Source organism: Pristis pectinata, chromosome 18 (genome assembly GCF_009764475.1).
Source record: "Pristis pectinata isolate sPriPec2 chromosome 18, sPriPec2.1.pri, whole genome shotgun sequence".
Classification (NCBI taxonomy): Eukaryota; Metazoa; Chordata; class Chondrichthyes; order Rhinopristiformes; family Pristidae; genus Pristis; species Pristis pectinata.
The window spans coordinates 16,240,670-16,260,947 of NC_067422.1; the positions used below are offsets into that span (position 1 = coordinate 16,240,670).

At 39.5% G+C, this 20,278-nt stretch overlaps 1 protein-coding gene and 1 non-coding gene across 2 annotated transcripts in view; both read right to left on the reverse strand.

Annotated features, from left to right (window-relative positions):
* The window catches only part of fscn2b (fascin actin-bundling protein 2b, retinal), a 29,849-nt gene extending 10,690 nt beyond the window's left edge, over positions 1–19,159 (reverse strand). The window contains exon 1 of the mRNA XM_052032663.1: positions 17,006–19,159. Coding sequence (XP_051888623.1) covers positions 17,006–17,828 — 823 coding nt within the window. The 5' untranslated portion in view covers positions 17,829–19,159. The remainder of the gene's footprint in view (positions 1–17,005) is intronic.
* On the reverse strand, positions 6,286–6,356 carry trnag-gcc (transfer RNA glycine (anticodon GCC)). The gene has a single exon. It is a non-coding gene; the product is annotated as a tRNA-Gly (tRNA).
* Positions 19,160–20,278: the final 1,119 nt, after the last annotated feature.

The following is a 20,278-nucleotide window of genomic DNA, read 5'->3' on the forward strand; positions in this document are numbered from 1 at the left end:
TGTTTTTATCCTCTACTACCTCAATACACTGTGTAATGAATTGATCTGTACAGACGGTAGGCAAGACAAGTTTTTCACTGTACCTCGGTACAAGTGACAATAATAAACCAATACCCAACCACTGCCACACCACCACCTGGATATGCAGTGACTGTGTTGCTATAGTAACTGTACATTTCCCTTCTGTTCAGTGATGATCTCCCTCACCTGAGCCTGGATAGTACTGGGACCCTTCATCTTTAGCGATGCTTGCCCCAGGGGCTGCCAAAATCCCAATCTGACTCTCCTCTAACAATGAGACCAAACAGGAGGAAAATCTACTAACTCTCATTTTGGTTCCTGGTAAAGTTGTGTTTAATTAGTAAATGCAAAGTTTTTTTATTCTGTTAATTTTCTTGGAGAGTAGTTCCAAGCTTTTTTCACAGTTGGAGAGTTGTTCCAAGACCTTTAATATCTGTTTTAGATTTACTTTCAAAATCTCTGGTATATATTTCTGGTTATTTTAAAAATAATAACCCTAACTTACTTTGCCCACACAGGTCTTCAAATGACTAACAATTGGCTGTATACAGTGACAATCCTACAGCCAGAGAGAGTGGTAATTTCCTGGTCAATTAAACCTGATGACTACATTGCTGAAAGCGACTGAGATTGATGCCAATAATTTATACAGAACTATCCTCTACTTACTGCATTTCAATGGAGAAATTAGCCTGGTGTAATCAGGAGAAGCTGCAGTAGTTTCTGTGTCATCTGTTCCTTACATAGTTTCTTTTCTCAGCAGATTCACTTTGTTTGGTGTACAACAGACTACGCCCAGCCCACTTCCAGCTCGTAGGTTGAAGTGTTTTTATCCAATAACCACTTTGATTAGAATAATAAAGATTAATAGATTTAGTGGCATCTTTTCTTTCAACTGAGTCGTCTAAAGGTTAAGTAGAGGTAGCGTGAGTGGTTGATGAGGTAAGAATTGTTAATCCGTGCACTAATACTATTAGTTGGAAGAGGTCTCATTCTTCCCCATATGCGTGCGAATGTTTGTAAACCCATTACCTTCAGACAGAATCTGATGTGCAATGCAAAATTATAATCATCTGTGTCATGGGACTAGATTAGCTGCTTTCTTATATTAGACATAATGGCGGTAGTTGACCGGTAAATCCACATGCTATTGGAGAAAGCTTTTTACGTTGGAAATCTCTTTAATAGTTACAGGCTGGTAAATCTGAGAGTTCATTCCCCCTTATGCCACTTAGCAGGAAAACCCACTGCACACTTGTAATGAAAACTAGGACAAAGACACAACATAGTCAAAGCTGCAGAGACATTATCAGAAAATAAACAAAGACATGGCTGGAGGAAAATACTGAGACAGTGACAGGTGGACAGATAACCATAGGTGGTTACACATCAAGAGGTTATCAGTTTTGGGTGGAGTGGGGGTAAAAGAGATAGCATGTGCTCATTATGCAGAGATTGAGAACAGTGGGATGTAAAAGATATTTTATGGATAAGGAAGACAATATCATTCATGAGTAACAAGTGGCTTACTGTAAAACCTGCAGCAAAAGAAGCTTGTTGCTTTGAAACAACATGGAAGCTATAACCCGTTATCCAAGATACTATGCTTCAGGGTTGGACAAAAGTTATTATGGTGATTAGTGTAATCTGCTCCCCATCCCTAAATGTGTGCATCTCTTCCTCCTATCCTTAACTAAATCCCAGCTTTATACCTGCAGGGAGCCCAGCTGAGTGTTAACTGAACTCATTATCTACTGGCTGGCAGATTTGCCTGTACTTAAACTCACAAATTCAGCAATTTGCAACCAGATCTCTAAGTCTCTTAGATAACAGAAGTGAACGACCTTGACCATGAAACAATAATTCTGTATGCATCTTTCAGGAATCTCAACAGTTACTTTTGTTACTATTGAAATTAAGGATAAGAGCTGAGCTAAATGAAAAGAAAATAATGCACATTTGGTTTGGAGACAAGCACCATCATAGGCGATTCAAGAGCTACCATGAGCTTCTACTCTCCTTGGTTCCATGGGAAGCTGTTTTTTTTAAAATAATTATTTTAATAAATTTATTCTGTTTTGAGGACTTTGGGAAATCCACAGCTGTCAGGGATGAATTCTGAGCAGGGTTGGCCCAGTTCTTGATCCACTTGTTACAATTCAATTCTGGGAGGAGACAAACCAACAGTAGGCTCTTCATTTACATACTTAATGAATTTAACACCATGTTTAAGTGGCTACCAGGGTTATCCAAAAGTTGGTCCAATTCATTTCCTGGCCAAATGTTCTTCAGCTGCACCAAAATGGGTCTCATTGCATTGGTTTTATGGCCTGAAAACAGATGAAATGAAGTCTCATTTCCACCATTAGATGTTTGCTGTTCATTTCTAAGAGGCATTTACTGAGGCCTTGCATTATAAATTATTTTTAAAAATGAAAACTCATGCAATTGGAGATATACTTGTGATATGGATGGTAATTGTTTTGATTTAGGAAACAGAGAAGGATAAAGGGAATATTGGCAGAAAATGACAAGCAGCATTCTACACTGGATTTGAGGGGTTGCCTCAGGTTACATATTAATGACTTGAATGAAGAACGAGAAAGCTGCTTCTGCATGTTTGGAGAAAATACTAAATAAGGAGCTATTGCAAGTTAAAAGGAAGATACAAGGAGACATAGGCAGACTAATTAAATGGAACAGCAGTGGCAGACAGAGCTTGTGATGAAGTCACTTTGGGATCTGAGAAAGACATTACAATTCATGAATAACAAGTGGCTTCTTGCTAAACCCACAACAATCTTCAGCTGTGCAACACAGTATATAAGCACCACTTTAGGAGAACTTCATACGGTTTTGGGTACACAACCACTGGAAATGTATTTTAATCTTAAAGAGATTGCATAAATGAAGTTTGTACTTTGAGTTCAGCACCTATGAAATTATAAAAGAGATTCAACAGGGAAATTACTTGCTTTGCTTAGTGAATTCAGGACAAGAAAGTATAATCTGATAACTGGAATTAGTCCATTTTAGGCCTGAAGTCAGACAGGACAGAGAGAGAGACTATAAAATACTGCCGTATTCAGCTATCTGTTTGGGCATATATTCATCAGAGTTTCAAAGGATATGAGATAATCTTATTGAAACATTGATGATCCTGAGGAGAATTAACAGGGTAGATGCTGAGATGCTGGTTTCCCTTGAGGAGTCTAGAACTATATCAGATTGGCCATAATTTTATTAAAAAGCAGAACAGGCTCAAGGGTCCTCCTGGCCAGTTCCTGCTTCTATTCCGTATGTTCAGATTGTCAAAGAATAGTATTCAGATAGTACAGAATTCTCTCACCCAAATGGGGGTATACACGTTGTGTTTAAGATTGACACATTTGTGAGGAATAGACTGAAGGGTCCTGGCAGATAAATAGAGTCGAGATACATATCAGCCATGGTCTAGTTGCTGACTCCCTCTTTGGGAATGTGAATAGTTGTCATCAAGTAGTTAAACTGATAAATTATTCAGTGTAAGGTGACCCAGGAGGATGTTGGTGTGTGACTATTTCACCCAAGTTTTATAATATTTTCTTAGAGTAACTGTTTCAGGATTATAGGGAAGAATTCTGCTATATCAGCAGAAAAACTGATTTGTTTTTATTGTGCTTCACTGTCTTACTAAAATAATCGCAGTGTTTGAAAGAAAATTTAGCCCTGCATTTTTAGCACAATAGACTAATGGGGCAGGCACGGTAGTGTAGCGGTTAGCGTAATGCTTTACAGCGCCAGCGACCCGGGTTCAATTTCGGCCACTGTCTGTAAGGAGTTTGTACGTTCTCCCCGTGTCTGCGTGGGTTTCCTCCGGGTGCTCTAGTTTCCTCCCACATTCCAAAAGACATACAGGTTAGGAAGTTGTGTGCATGCTATGTTGGCATCGGAAGCGTGGCGACACTTGCGGGCTGCCCCCAGAACACAATGCAAAAAGATGCATTTCACTGTGTGTTTTGATGTACATGTGACTAATAAAGATATCTTAATCTTAGACATTAGTGTGAGGAATGTTACTGTCCAGACATCTAATGGACTCAAAAATAATTTTTGTCTTTCTATTTTATCAAGAGCATAAATAAGTTAAAAAACTGCAGGGATGAAGCTCATATGAGCACTAAGATTTTGCAAGTTGAACATTGCTGACGGTAGAATCATAGAAATGTACAAAAAAGAAACAGGCCCTTTTGGCCCACCTCATCTGTACTGACTGTGATGTCTACCTATGCTAATTCCATTTGCCTGGGTTAGGCCCATATCCCTCTATCAATTTCCTATCCAAATACCTGTCTAAATGCCTTTTAAATATTATAATTGTATCTGCCTCCACTACTGCTCTGGCAGTTTGTTCGAAATATTCACCCCCCTCTGTGTGAAAAACTTACCCCTTAGCTCTCATTTAAATTTGTTCCCTCTCACCTTAAACCTGTTCCCTCTGATTCAACAAAAAGGACTATTTATCCTATGTACATCATAACTTTATAAAGCTCTACAAGGCCACTCCTCAGCCTTTCTATTCCAGTGAGAGTAAACCCAGCCTATCCAATCTCTGCTTATAACTACAGCCCTCCATTCTAGGCAACATCTTGGTAAATCTCTTCTGCACTCTTTCTCTATTACTACCACATCCTTCCTGTAATGTGGCAACCAGAACTGTACACAATACTCCAAGTATGGCCTAACCAACATGTTGTACAGCTGCAACATGTATCCCAGCTCTTATACTCAATGCCTTGGCCTATGAAGGCACATACCACATGCCCTTTTCACTACCTGATCCACCAGTGTTGCTACTTTCAGGCAGCTATGGATTTGTACTTCAAGGTCTCTCTGTACATCCATGTTTCTCAGGTCCCTACCATTTGCTCTATTTGCCCTACCAGAATTTGACCTCCCAAAGTACATTACCTCACAGTTGTGTGGATTAATTTCCACCTGTCACCACTCCCCCCCCACCCCCAGCTTTCCAGCTGACCTAGGCCCCTCTTTATCCTGAGACAACTTTCATCCCTACATACGATTCCAATTTCCGTATCATCTGCAAACTTACTAGTCAGACGTCTTACATTCTCATCCAATTTATGCTTTATGATCTTCTTTCCTTTAAAAATGAAGGTGATAGAATTTTCAACTTATTGTTTATTATCCGTGGAGAACAGAGTTTTTCCTGACCTGCGGCAGAGATTGGTTGCTGAAGCTCTCCAGCCATTACATGGTAGTGCGAGAGTGTATTACTGTCTACTTAAACACTGAGCACTTCTCTGCACCTCAGTCTAAGGATCAGCCATTAGCCAAGAACAACATGATGAATTATAGAGTGTTTCATGAGTGGGAGGGCTCTTCAAAACCTCGTGGCAATTTTGAAAGAAGTGAAAAGGCACCACTTTTACATGTACCTACAAAGGCAATTCTTTTTTAATTGGCAGTTTTTGAAATTTAATCAAAAGACCCCTAAAAATCATCAGTCAAGAGCAGCAATAAATTATCAGTGCAGAGCAGCAATAAAGAATTGCATTTACATTTTTAAAAACCTTTTTATTCATACGGTACCTAAACATTGTAAGGTGGTCCAAGGAACATCACTGGAGCAGTACCAAGCAAAATCTGACCCTAAGCCTTCAGATGATGTTGGGGCAGCTGAACAAAAGGTTGGTCAGAGAACTCTAAGGACTATCTTGAAGAAGGAAAGAGAGGCAGAAAAATGTAGGCAAGGAATTCCAGAGCTTAAGGCTTTGGCCACTGAACACATGGTCCTAAGTGGTGAAGAGTTAACTGTGGGGATAATCAAGAGGCAAGAATTGGAGGAGCATGCAGATTTCAGAGGACTGGAAGAAGTTACAGAGACAGGAAGTGTGATGACATCAGAGATTTGAAAACAACAGTGAGAATATTAGATCCAAAGCATTACTTAAGATAAGATATCTTTATTAGTCACATGTACATCAAAACACACAGTGAAATGCATCTTTTGCATAGAGTGCTCTGGGGGCAGCCCACAAGTGTCGCCACGCTTCCAGCGCCAACATAGTATGCCCACAACTTCCTAACCCGTACGTCTTTGGAATGTGGGAGGAAACCGGAGCACCCGGAAGAAACCCACACAGACACGGGGAGAACGTACAAACTCCTTACAGACGGTGGCTGGAATTGAACCCGGGTCGCTAGCACTGTAATAGCATTATGCTAACCGCTACACTACCGTGCCTGCCCTAAAAATGCGGTTGCATTGGCCGGGGATCGAACCCGGGCCTCCCACGTGGCAGGCAAGAATTCTACCACTGAACCACCAACGCAAGTGATAGTTCATTGAGCTAGCCTAGGCCAATAGCACAGAAACTCTGGGTGAATCTGATTGATGTGAGTTAGGAAATTTATAGCAGGCTTTTGGATGAAAGCAGAATAAGGGTGGCAGAAGAAGTCAGGAGTGTGTTGCAGTAGTCACAGCTAGAGACAGCAACGGCAGCAACAAAGGTTTCAGCAGCATGTGAGCTGCATGAGGCAGGAACAGAGTCAGACCATGTTATGGAGGTGGAAATATGCAGTCATAGTGATAGCACGAAATGTGAATCATCTATTTACATTTTTTTAATATTTTGTAAAGTTTAAAAGTGCTGCATTTGCAGGACAATTGAAATCGATGCTGTGGTAATCTTTCTGAATGTGAGGTTCCTGGATGTTCTGTTTCTGCTGGACTTTCTCAAGCTGTACTCCAGGGACAAGGGGAAAAGGAAAATCACTCAGTTAAGGAAAGCAAATAGTTTGTCATGAGGCGGTCTTCACACATTACCCATCTCCTACCATTTAACTCAGTGGGGACAGGAAATGTCAGTACATATTGGTGTACAGCATCACAGTCACATTTGAAAAAGGTGCTTTGCCATATGCAATCTTTTGCACGAGGCAAAAGAAATTAAAACAGAAATATGACATTATGCAATGTGGTGCAAGGTACTCTCCATCTGCAAGGGCAAATAGTGTTCTGTCTTTTCCTTCTCTTAAAAACGCAGTCACAAGCTCAGATGGACTGGTGTTCACCTACACAGCATGAGAGTACAAGAATCTAAATAGAAAAGTAATCCAAACAGAATCCTATTAGAGAGACCTGAAGAACTGCAGAGGATTGAGTACATTAGTGGAAGGACGTCATAGATCATTAAAGGTAGGAAAGGAAGCCAAGGATGAAATTTGCAGAGGAGTGCATACATCATTACGGGAAATATAGATGCACTTGATTGACACAAAGTGTTGTTGATGAATTGGAGGAGCTTTGTTACTGTGTTTAGAACTGCTTTGTCAATTAGAAGGCTTTTATCTCACTGTCACTTCATTTACATCTGTGTGAGAGACAAAAATCAGGGGAAAATGGTGACTAGAAGGCTGCCCACTGCTATTTGCAGATGACCCTGGTTTTGCAACCTGTACTTCAATCAGAGCATGTGGGAGCCTAATTAGATTATTCAAATCATGATCAACTAATATTTTCAGGAACCAAAGAGAAACATTGTGTTAAACATTGCTGCTACAGCTCCATCCTTAAACTCATCTTCTCCCACCTGCTCGCCAGACCACGGGTGGTGGGGGTTGTGATGCTGACATTTATGGCTCTATTTAGAGAGATTATTAGTGGCAGAGAATGGCAGAAGGTCAGGCTCAGGTTTTCTTCACCCTTTTGTCTTGTTCACACTACCGTCCGGTTCATTGTAAATGGTAGAAAGGCTTTGAACTGTTGGAAATGAGTCACCGACCACAGGACACGCAGCTTCCAACCTACTCTTATAGCCACAGTATTTATGTAGTTTCTGGTCAGTGGTGACCCCATTTGGGAGACTCAGTGATGGTAATTCCATTTAATGTTAAATGGGGATGGTTATTACCTGGCACACATGCTATTTGCTAATTTACATCCTAAGATTGAACTTTGTCCAGATCTTGCTGTCGGCAGGAACTGCTTCATTATCAGAGGACCTTACTCAGTCTGCCAGACCCAAAGTAAAGTTTCTGAGTCTTAACTGCCCACTGAAATGGCCTGGCAAGCCATTCATTTCAAGGACATTTAGGCCTGGGTAATAAATCCCTACTTTGTCATGAATGAACCCCATGCAACTATATACAAGGAAAAAGCTTCTAACTTAATGTCAATAATGTAGTATCATAGAAATGTCACAGCGTGGAGGGGGTCATGTAGTCATCTGAGTCCATGTTGGTTCTATGCAAGAGCAATACAGCTAATCCAAAATTCCATTGCCCTGCCATTTTTTTTCCCTCTTAAGTACTTATTCAGCTCTGTTTTGAAGGCCATGATTGATACTGCTTCCATGACCCCTACCCAGCAGTACATTACAGATACTAACGACTGTGTGTGAAAAATTTCCCTAATGTCACTTTTGGTTCTTTGGCCCATCATCTTCATTCTACAGTTCTTGACCCTTCTGTCAATGGGAATAGCTTATCTCTATCTATTCTGTTTAGACCCTTCATGATTTTATCGATCAGATCCCTTCTCAGCCTTCCTCTGTTTCAAGGAGAACAACCCCGTCTTTCCCGGTGTATCCTTGTAACTTGCAAGACCCAAACTCAACGATTCAGGAAAAGCTTCTTCCCTTCTGCATCAGATTTCTGAACAATCCATGAACACTACCTCATTATTCCTTTGTTTTTGCACTATTTATTTATTTTTGTAATTTATAGATTTTTATGTCTTTGTACTGCTGCCACAAAACAACAAATTTCACGTCATATGTCAGTGATAATAAAACTGATTCTGATACATCTTTCCTAATGTGAGGCGCCCAGGTATGGACACTGGTATGTTTGAACCATGACTTCTTAGCTTTTGTACTCTATGCTTCCACTTATGAAGCTAAGAATCCCATATACTTTTTTTTTTGGAAAAACTGCTTTCTCAAAATACCCTGGCACTTTCAATCATTTATGCACATATGCCCTCAGATCTCTCATGAATCACTTTTATAATTCTGCCCTCTCATTATTACTGCCTCTTCTTTTTCCTACCAAAATGTAGCACTTTGCATTTTTCTACTTCGAATTTCATGAGCCACCCATTCCACCTGCCTGTCCATTTCCCCTTGGTCTATCACCATCCTTCTCACAGTTTAATGCGTGTCCAAGTTTTGTCTCATTTGTAAATTTAGAAATTGTGCTTCTGCAAATAATAAACTTCTGGTACATTTGTCAGGGCTTATTGGCTGTGGTATAGTTTACAAAATTGTTGTTACTGGTTAAACCTCAAGGACACTGGAGGCTTTTTAAATGGGCAAAGAGTTTGCTGACTTAAGTAATGAAGCAAATCAGATGGTTGAGCTACAGGTGGGTGAACTCCTTAAGAGTGGTGATGGCAGTTTGAAGAGGATTAAGATCCAAATAGAAAGGAAACATTCTATTCAAAAACTGTAGGACCAGATTGAATTAGGACAAATATAGCAAGGGATGAGTTGGGTACAGTAAATTTAAAGAACCATCAAATAAAAATTGGATTTTTTAATGAACAGATTGCGGCTGTACACGGAAGTATATTTAATGAAACATTAAGGAAAGAATAAATTGTTTTAGAATGCCCTGGCTGAATAAAGTCAGAAATCAATTAAAGTTTAAAGAGAGCCTATAATCACTGTATCAAAAAGTACTAAATGAAAAACTGAGTAACTTTAAGACTGGAATGAGGAAAGTTCAATGAGTATAAGAATCTCTCTTAAAAAACAGAGGTTTGTTTTTACAACTATATCTGTAAAAGGTAACAGTGAAGTGGAGCCAATGAGAGTTCAGGATTGCCAATTTGTTTTTAAACACATACTTCTGGATAGAAAGCAAAAGCTGAAGTGTTTGAGAATGAGATTGTGACTCCAGTTATGGAAATAAGGAAAATATAGTTAGTTTAAGCTAGTTAGATTTGGGCCGTATAATTCTGAAGGAAATGGTGGAAGAACTTGTTGGGAACTATCTATTACAAGACATAGAATCAGAAGGATACAGGAAGGAAATAGGCCTTCTAGCCCCCTGAGTTTGCACTGATCATCAAACCACCCATTCTATTTGGTTGTTTATGAGAGAGATACAGATGGACAAATCATGTACTCTTTATCAGAATAACTCAGGAAAGATACAAGGCTAATTATAGACCTGTTACCTTAATGCCTGTGGTAGGGAAAATTTCAGAGTGTTAAATTAAAGGATGAGATTTGCAGTTGCCATGATAAAGAGGCAACAGCTAGATATAGCCAGATGGATTTCAAAGGGAAAATCAAGCTTGAAAAACCTCAGCATTCTTAGAGGAGGCAATAGATCTGATAGATGGATTGTACTAGTCTATTGTGACCTTCAAGGCTTGTTTGTGTAAAGAATATATGAACGTAATAAGGAGGAACAAAAGTACACCAGTTCTGCCACTCAATAAGATCATGGCTAATTTGAGCTTGACCTATGTTATACTTCCCTGCCTTTCTGAATAATCTTCAACTCCTCTATAGTTCAAAAATCTGTCAGCTTTAAATACATTAAAGAATCAGCCTCCATAGTTCTTTGGGGTGGAGAATTCCAAAAATTCATGAGAGGAATAAAATTCCTCCTCATCTCGGTCTTAAATAGTAATCTCTTTATCCTGTGTATGTCTCCTAGTTTTTGACCCTTTTGTCAAGCCTCCTCAGAAACATATATTTCAATAAACCTGCCTATCATTCTTCTAAACTCCAATGAGTATAGGTCCTTTCTTTGTTTAAATGCATTTGGCCAATTTCCCACATGTGGACGATGACAAGTTCAAGAACCCACCCACAAAGAGAAAAAGGCGGCAGTGGGATTGGCTGCTGGAGCTGTCCTGCATGGGTCTCTTGCTCCTGGGAATACAAGCCTACGGTAGGCATATCCAGTGCTTTCCTTCTTGTTGCCAGAAGAGCAATTGTGAAGAACCAGCCTAATCCCATTATTAGCTTATTCCCCTCTAAGAACAGTTAGCCATTTGTGATTGTTCATTATATTTTTTGATCACTGTTGCGGAATGTTTGACTGAAATTGAATGAAAACTGTAAATCTGTGGAGTTTGTCACAATTGCCTTCTTGGTCAGAAGGTTGTGTACTTAAATTCCACTCACAGATTGATACAACATGGGAAATAGGTAATTTGGCCAATTTAGCATCACTGAAGGAGTGCTGTACTGCTGGAGCTCCATCTTTCTGGTGAGGTATCAAACCATGAGACCCAATGGTACCATCAGAAGGAAAAAGCAAGTGGTTTCTGTGATCTAAAGACCATTCCTTCCTTAAGTAATCCTATCAAAAGCCAATTCATTGTATTTCTGTTCGTGGTATCTTTTAGCCTGCAAAATGGATTCTGTGTGTACTTACATAGGACTGCCTGTACTGCAAAATAAACAATAGTTTGGTGAACACTTTGAAATCTTTATGGAAGATATACACAAGATTCGTTGTCAATATAATTTCTGAATTATGTCAACTATAAAATTGCATACAGTAAGGTTAGATGTGATAAAGAAGATGCAGACTAGATGAAAAAGGGTAAAGATGATAACGAAAGAGTAGATTTTTCTTGCAAGTGTGTTTTAAGCTTTTCTAAATGTTGTTTGACACTTCTAACCACCACAACAGATGGCTCTCCTGATAGTCAGAAATATGAAAAACTAATTTCAGATTCTTGAAGTTGTTGGTGCAACAGGGGCAAAGTAGTTTGAAGGGAGCCCAGACATACTCGTTGCTTGTCCCCAAATTTATTTGTTAATTATGAAAAGTCATGGAACATCTGAAGTGATGACATCTCCATATGCAGCACTGGGGCAAATGGACTTCACGTCAAAAGTACATTCTCTTTTAAAAACTCCAGTTTCTTTTCAGGAATTTGCAACCGCCATCTCCAGTCAAAAATTGCCAACACTACTTCTCTATATTATTATAAAGGCTAAAATAAAACAGAAAATGTTAGAAATACTCAACAGTTTAAGCTGCATCTGTGGGAAGAGAAGGAAGTCTAATGTTTCTCTACGCAAGTTCTTATTCTATACCTACAGATGCACCTGACCTGCTGAGTATTTCTAACATTTTCTGTTGTTATTTTAGATTTCCAACATCTGCATTTTTTAAAATTTTCACTTAAAATAGGCTTGTTGAATGGTAGTTGAAACATCACAGAAGCAACAAATATCTTAAGTTCAATAGAAAGCCCCACACCACTTTATGTCTAGCTTAAATTTCCATATTTATGCAGGATTATTCTGCTGTTCATTTTTTTGCTGAGAGTCATGCTCAATAAAGCTGTCTTGCAGGACCAGAGAATAAACCAGTTAGTCAGCTATGAACCCGTTATCAACAAATTATTAACTGGAGAGTTTGTCATTAATATTATAATATATTTGTAAGCACCAAACATGATTTTCTTAGGTATCTATTTATATTGTTATCCCAATGGATGATGGGTGTGCCTGCTTCTCAAATAATGCAATGGTTTCTCAGTCCAGTTTGCCCCAGGAGCTTACAAGACTCAACTTGGATATAGTTAATGCACAGTACTGAAAATAAATCCCTACTTCTTTGAATATATTTTTGTTTCTCAATGCAGTATTTGAAACATCTTCATAAATATTTTTTTTTTGAATCGGAGAACTCTACAAATCCATTCTCTGGATCAGTCGGCTATTGTTCATTATTGATCACAAGAGACTGGGAAGCAACACTTACTTCTATCATTAGTACTTTGTTTAAAATAATTACCTTTTTCCTGGCTCACCCTTAACTTAATAGTAATTCACTGTGCAGAATGACAGAAAGACATAAGGGATGCTACATTTGCCCTCTCACTGTGATAATTCCTATTGGACACAGAAGGATGTTAAAATAAGGGCAGCATTGGGCTTTACTGTAATTAAGCCATTAGGAAAGCCAATACCTTGAGAGTGATTGGTAGGATGAGTCCACCAACTCCCCACTATGTTTGATTCAATTCTCAGGTTTAAACTGATGTAAAAAGTATGCAGGAAGGGAAAGGATTTCACTGCTTGGACTAATCATCCATTTCTACTTTGCCCAGGTTAAGTACAAAACAGCGAGGAATATGGTGAATGTCATCCTATATTGAGTCCCAATGTAGCACTTCTTCTCAAGATTTCTGGACACCAAAGAAATCAGAAGATTTGGTGAATGAGGGTTAGAGGCATAGGATTAGCCGTGATCTCACCAAACAGCACAGCAAACTCACGGGCCACGTGGACTACTCTTGTGTTCTTAAAGCTCCCCTTCTTCCCTCCAAATGTCTGCATCAATTCCAAACTCAGTCCAGAACTTTCTTGTGCAAAGGTGTACACTAGAACACTAACTCTTCAATCCTCAGCACCAACTGCCCTGAATGGGTGGTTATATTTATGTGTTACTCTGACATTAAATGTATCCCAAGGCACCAAAGAATAATCAAAAAACTGGTGCCAAGCTAATTACAGGGGCCAAAGCAGGTAATGTGGCTAAAGGTTTGGTCGAGTAGAGAGATTAGCACACTGTCCTGAATGCGGACATGGCAGATAACTTTCCATCACTCATCGCTTGTGAGCAATAGTCATCTCCTTTCAATGTGAAGACTTCTCCAATGTTTCAGGTGATCAAGGCTAATCCCAATCTTATAGACACTTGGAAACTACCTCATTGTGGTACTATCCTAAAGTTGGGACTGAGGCACACCAATAGGTCAAAATCTATGTGATAGTGTTAGCTTCTTGGCTTGTGCCTGTGCTGTTGGACATGGCTGGCAATCAAAATTGGGAAATGAGCAGAGCTTCCCTTTTACCACAGTTAGACAGGAGCCAATGGTAGCAGCACACACAATTTTGGTGGAGATCAGCATGCACCAATTAGGGTGCCAGAGCAAAACTAGCACAATCAAAATGGCTGTTGGATGATCAACTAGCAGGTTTGAATTATTTCCTTATTAATCAGACATAGAGGTTTAAACCATCAAGGTACTACAACAAAGAACAATTTGTAATTATATGTTTTTTTTTTAAACATTAAATGTGTCCAGAGGCATTTCAAAAAGTAATCAGACAAAAACTGATGCCAAATTAATAAAGCAAATACAGGGGCCATGACTGGTAATGTGGCCAAAGGTATGGTCAAAGAGATAGGTTGGTACACTGTTTTGATGATTATTTTGAAGAAACTAGGGTTAACTGAGGTAGACTTCAGTTGGGTAGTGCTAAACACTATAGTCACTTCTGTTAGAATAAGTGGTTCCTCTTCACTAAATATCTTATGTTCCAGGTGGGCTGTAAATGGCATGTCATAACAAAATGACCTCAAAGATCAAATGGAATTAATTTTGGAGGCAGTACAGAACATACTACTCTGTAGGGTGCTCAGTGCTATCAGCCAGGGATGAATTCTAGACAATAAACTCCTCATTAGAAAGAGTTTTATTAATGCTATAATAGAAAATTTCTGTGATTTGGCAGCTTTATTACTAAAAAGCTCAAAATTGCACCCTGGATTATTCTTGTAACTTCTGTCATTTACAGGAGTAATCTGAAATCTGCTCTTCTTTTCATGAAGTAACCTTCGAAATGTCCAAAACTGATAGTGAAAAGCAACAAGACAATCTAGAGATCCTTTTACAACTTTTGTCATTAAGAATATTATAAATAATGATTGAAGTATATCTGGACAAAATATCTCTAGTCATTTCTAGGAATTGTTTTCAGATTATAAATTGAATTTAATATTTAATTGTGTGTGTGCCTTAGAAAGCCTCAGTTCATTGGATAGAGACCCTGAGTTGATAGCACATCATTGTACTTAATTTGGCACAGACCGACAATGCCACTTGGAAACTATTTCATACTGGAACTGGTGGGATCTCTTTCTAAAGTTAGGGTTGACCCAGATTTGATCTGTTGGGTCAAACTCTGCTTGTGATAGTGTTAACTCCTTGGTTTGTACCAATTGTTTGAAAAAAAAAGCTACTTACCTCAGAGGTAAAGTGGAGCTCAAGTTTTTAGTGTGCAGTTACTCACAACCATCTGATTGTAAAGCATGAACAACTGGGGGGGGGGGGGGGGGGGGGGGGGAGAAGAGAAGAGACACACTTTCCACCAATGTGACAACAATATTAAGACGAAAACTACATTTCTGAGTTGAACCCTTGCTTGAAAGAATGGGTGATGGGAATCAGTGGAAGATGGGGCAGGCAGAGAGGTGTGGTGGGAATGCAATGCCAAGAATGTGCTCAGGGAACTGGACATGAGGCTGACACCCAGCTATGGCAAGTTCTAAGGGTTTCCAGTCTACTTTGTTGGATGTGGAGCTTCCATTAGTCCCGAACAAGGCCATCAACTTATCGATCTTACTGACTGCTTATGTCAGTCCACATAAGGCCCCAAAGTATAGTCAGTGGAGGTACATTTGATACAGTGAAGTGTTCTCACCATTTGAATAACAACTAGTAATATCAGTGGGACTATGGTCTAGACACTGAAGAAACTATTGTGATTTTTTTCCTCTCCAAAATGGTTAGTAGGCTGATTGTTCCTAAAGGTCACCCACAAGCCTCATTCAACCTTTATTCTGCTAGATTGTCTGGTCTTCAAAGGCAAATATTCAAGTAGGCTGTTGATGGTAGGAGTACTTATTGCGGGAATAATAATAATCTGATCTTCCCATGAATCCAAGAACTTGGTGGCTTCAAGGGCAGAGATCCCAAATGGTCAGGTTTCTGTACATGTTTGTTAAAGTCGATTGAGAAAAGTAAACCACAGTTCAGAAAAAGATATTCATTCTACTGAGATTTGCCTTTCTGTTAACTACGTAGCACTTTTTTTAAAATAGTGGGCTATGTTAATTTCATTTAATTAAATGGTGCCATTATATTTCTGTTCTTTTCTAAGGATTTTTCCCAATTTTCTCCCTAAAGAATCAGCTTTGTCCGGGATCATTCCACATGGATTAAGCTTCTCTGGAAGCTCAACCTGAATGCAATCCTTTGAATTTAAGTATTTAAAAAAAACTGTAAATCACGCTGGCAGAAACTGTCATTCACTCTATTGGAGAACCATCTATTCACCAACCATTAGCAAAGCTTTCCTGCAAAATTTTCCCAAGCTCCAACTTTGAGTGACTTTAATGTGCAAACAATGCGAGAAGTTTAAGGTCAAAATGAACCCACAATAATTTGTAAAATAATTCCACCCAAGAAATAATTTTACTTGGTTATCATTCTCCTAACTTTGCTGGATCATCCTATCATTCACTCATTGAAATACCATAGTGAATAATATACATTTTAATGTATCAGATTTTACTAAACTATAAGAAAAAGAGTGACTATTCACAAAATAAGCATTCCAATGGTTTCTGTTGTTGAAAGCCCAGGTCAAGGCAGGGTGACAACATACACAATTCTTAACTTTTTTTAAACTGTCAGTGTAATATTCTATTCAAAATTCCTTCCAATATATAAACTCTCTTCAGGGTGTTACAGAGAAAATAAAATCACAGCGTATCTCAGGCAGAATATGCAAGGGGGCTTTAATAAACTAAGAAATATAAGATCAGGTTTTAATAGGCCTGCTGCTTCATTTTAAATTGCAGTTTTTGAGCAAAATTGTATCATTTCTCTATAAATTAACATTCGCTCCAAAATCCCGGCACTGTTTTCCACTTGCGAAATAACACTCAATACAGCAAAGAATATTTCAAATAAAATAATAAAGAGATGACTCCAACTACTTGAGGTGCAATTAGAAATGTTCTTCTTACCTCAGAAACCGGAACTTGTTGTTCTCCTCCCTACACACTACCGTAGTTGTTCAGTAAGTACTACCTTTGCAGTAAAGGTCTTATTGAATTCATAACAAGAGTAATATGCTCTTCATAACGTGGAATTATATTTCAAATGATTCGGTTCTAACTGTCTAAATAAACCAGCGAAAGACCTCACCTTGTCTGATTGATACCAGCCGGTCATTAGAGGCTCGTAAAACCACTTGCGGATGACTCTGCTCCAAATCGAAGAGGTCGTCCTTGCCCGGCTTGGAGTTTCTTCCAGATCTCAGAGTACCGCTTGGCCCCATTGCACTCAGATATTTCCCCTCATGATCCTTGAAGGCGATTTTCCCAGCTTTAAATTCCAAAGTGTAGCTAGTGCCCAGATCACGCGTCTTAATCAACTTTCCATCATTCCGGAGAAACCTATTGTCGCAGGTCTGGATACTATACTTCTTCTCTTGATAGATCAAGGTGATGAGAGCATCCACTCCCCAAGGAATGTTGCTGTCAGCGGATAGCTCGTCCTCCTGCACCGAGAGATGGGCGTATCTTTTCCGACTGACACTTAAGAGGTTGGCTTGGGGGTGGCTGGCCAGGTGAATGGACCAAAGTTCAGACTCGGTGATGGTCTGGGCAAAACACGAGAGACGGTCTTCGGTTCCACCAAAGTACCGCTTGTGGGGTTCAGACTGCAGAGTCCATCTGCCATCGGCATGTGCAATCACCGTGAACCTGCAATCAACGTCGGGCTGCTCGGCCTCACATGACACATCGCCATCCTTATTAGCCAACAGGTAGCGACCAAGGTGGCTCTTGAAAAAGACCACAGAGTTGTTGCCATCGTCCTGTTCCAACATCCAGATTTGCTTCTTCTTTAGGCTGACACCAGACGCATTGACTTTGAAACCAAACGCTTCTGCTGTCAAGTACTTATTGTTGCAATTGATTAATCCAAATTGGATCTTCAAAGCTTGGTGGGTTCCGTTCGTGGGCATTTCTTTTCCTTCAGGTTATTTGCCTTCTGGTGGGGAATTTTAAAACGCTCTTCCAGTGGGAGCTCAGAAACGCAAACAATACAGGCACTTTTTAGTTGATCTGCTCCTTAAAGACCAAATAGCCAAAACATCCAAATCCTATAGAGGCATCCAGTGACGTCAGCTTAAATGCACGGTCATCTAACCTCTTAGCTCCTCCACTTCCCTCTTTAAAGTCTTTAATAGCAATTAACCAAAAAGTACCTCAGCAAATAATTTAAATATTATCAAGGCTTCGTACTTCAAGGTTTGCTTTTGTACAAGTCGAAGTTTTTGTATGGAAAGTAGATGCTTGTATCGGCTGCTGGAGTCTGTTCTAATTGTTCACGTTGAGGATTGTAAACTCGTGGATTTTAATAAATGTCTAATGCTCTGTAATTAATAGCAGTGCCGGATGGAGTAACGGGGAGTTTTATGTCTAACACCGGTCCTTTGTGTTTCCTTCCCTTGAGTCCCAGTGGATATATTTCTTCAGATTTAGTGCTGTTGATTGTAGAGACTTTCCTTCTTTTTCAGATCACCTTTGGATACCACCGGCTTCAGTCTCCTAAGAGTACATCTCTCAAACCCTGGTCACCAGCTACCTGTCCCTCTGAATTATTGCGCAGTCGTTCAGGTGTAAACCCGGATGAAATGCGATAGCGTTCCCTGCAGTAGAGTTGTCTCGGTATCCTCTTTCTCTTTGGTTGGAGTGTAGAGTTACTCAGTTCTCTGATTCCTTCTCTTCGGGTCACCTACAGCCGTCTCCAGTTATACGGTGTAATCTTCTTTGCAATTATCCCAGAGCCTCGATTTCTCGATTTTAATCCGTTTATCCTGCAGTCTTCCAAAACACCTTCCGTTATCTCCTTTCCTGGTAAAGGACTCGTTATTTGAACAAAAGGAAGGTATTCAACTGAAGAGTTGGGCAGGTGAAGGGGTGCCCGGTGCATTCAGGTAATGCTGGCATCCATCACACGCTGAATATCCCTGCTCCACATCGATCTGCACATTTTTAATTCACTTGTCCCCAAATTCTGACACCTGCACAGTTATCTGACAATGACAGTAAAATCGTTCACGGTGCATTTATTTAATTGCAGCTTCCCGCCACGCACATAACTAAAACTGTAGTCTGCCAGTTTTGATAATGCTGATATTAATCTTCGGCCTGCATTGTGGTAGGATTTCTACTTGCTGGTGGAGCGTTCAATCCAATGTGTGGGTGACCGTGCAAACTGAGATTCCCAGTTCACGACGAGGATTGAAGTGTGGCTGCCCATCACCTGCTCTCTACAGCTGCTGCTTATTTCGTTTTGATTTGGTGGTTCCATTTTATTTGTGTGTGCTGTCCTAAAGTTTATAAACATCCCACTTTAAAAACTTTAACCTCGTTTTTTTCATATAAGTATTCTGTGTCTTATGAGTTAGAAACCATTAGTATGTTCTCCAAATCTCTCCTGAAACCATTGAGTCGACTGTGATACAGTGGCCATCCTTCATCTATGAGCCTAGACAAGCTATTCAACCTTAGAAGGCATCAGAGTCATGCCTCCACCAGTTCTTGCCCATCTCCACCCGCAGGAAGGAACAGTGGAGAGCTTTCAGTAATATAACTCCATCTGATATTAACTTTCTCATGGTCCAGGAATTAAATTGGGCTGCTTCTGGTCTGCATGGTTTAAATTTACACCAGGCAGTATATTTACCAATCAGGCTGTGGGACAATTCAAGTTATCAGTCCAGGATTTAACATCACTAGTCACCAGTGACTCCAAAAAAGAAATGTGCATTCATTTTTAATGACCCTTCCAGAGGGGAGACATGAAAATCACTGGGAGTTTTCCTTGCAGACCAGGCCTTGCCTGGTAATCAGCCTCCTGTGCAGTAATAAGGAGCACAGGTGGCAAAATAATCCCTGCTCCCAAAAAGGATGAGAAAAGGATAGCCAGCTAAGTCACATCCTATGACTTAGCCAGAAATGTAAAACAACTAAAATATTAAAATTATTTCAGAAATATTGAGGAACATTCAGAAACGCTAAAAAAAATTTTAAACTTTAAAATAAAAAAACTTAAAAGCACAAAATACTTCAAAGTCTAAACTAAAATAATTCCAGACATGTTTGCTTGTAATTTCAGAAACATATGGGCCCAGAAATTTGTCTGCACAATGCCAGAAAAGGTGTGGAGTAGATGAAAATTGATTAAGGCAGTGTTAATCAATTTTGAACACATTTCTGGGATAGTTATCACAGTCTTTGATAAAGGATGGATATTTTGGTGCAAATTTTTCATGTACCCTAAAGTTGCCAGCTAGCCAAAATGACCAACAGACAAAAATTTGTTTTTGGTGAGATTTTGCACCAACTTAATTTTAAACATGAGTGGTCACAATCAGAAACAGTTTTCAGTGACAGTGAAGGCTCAGAC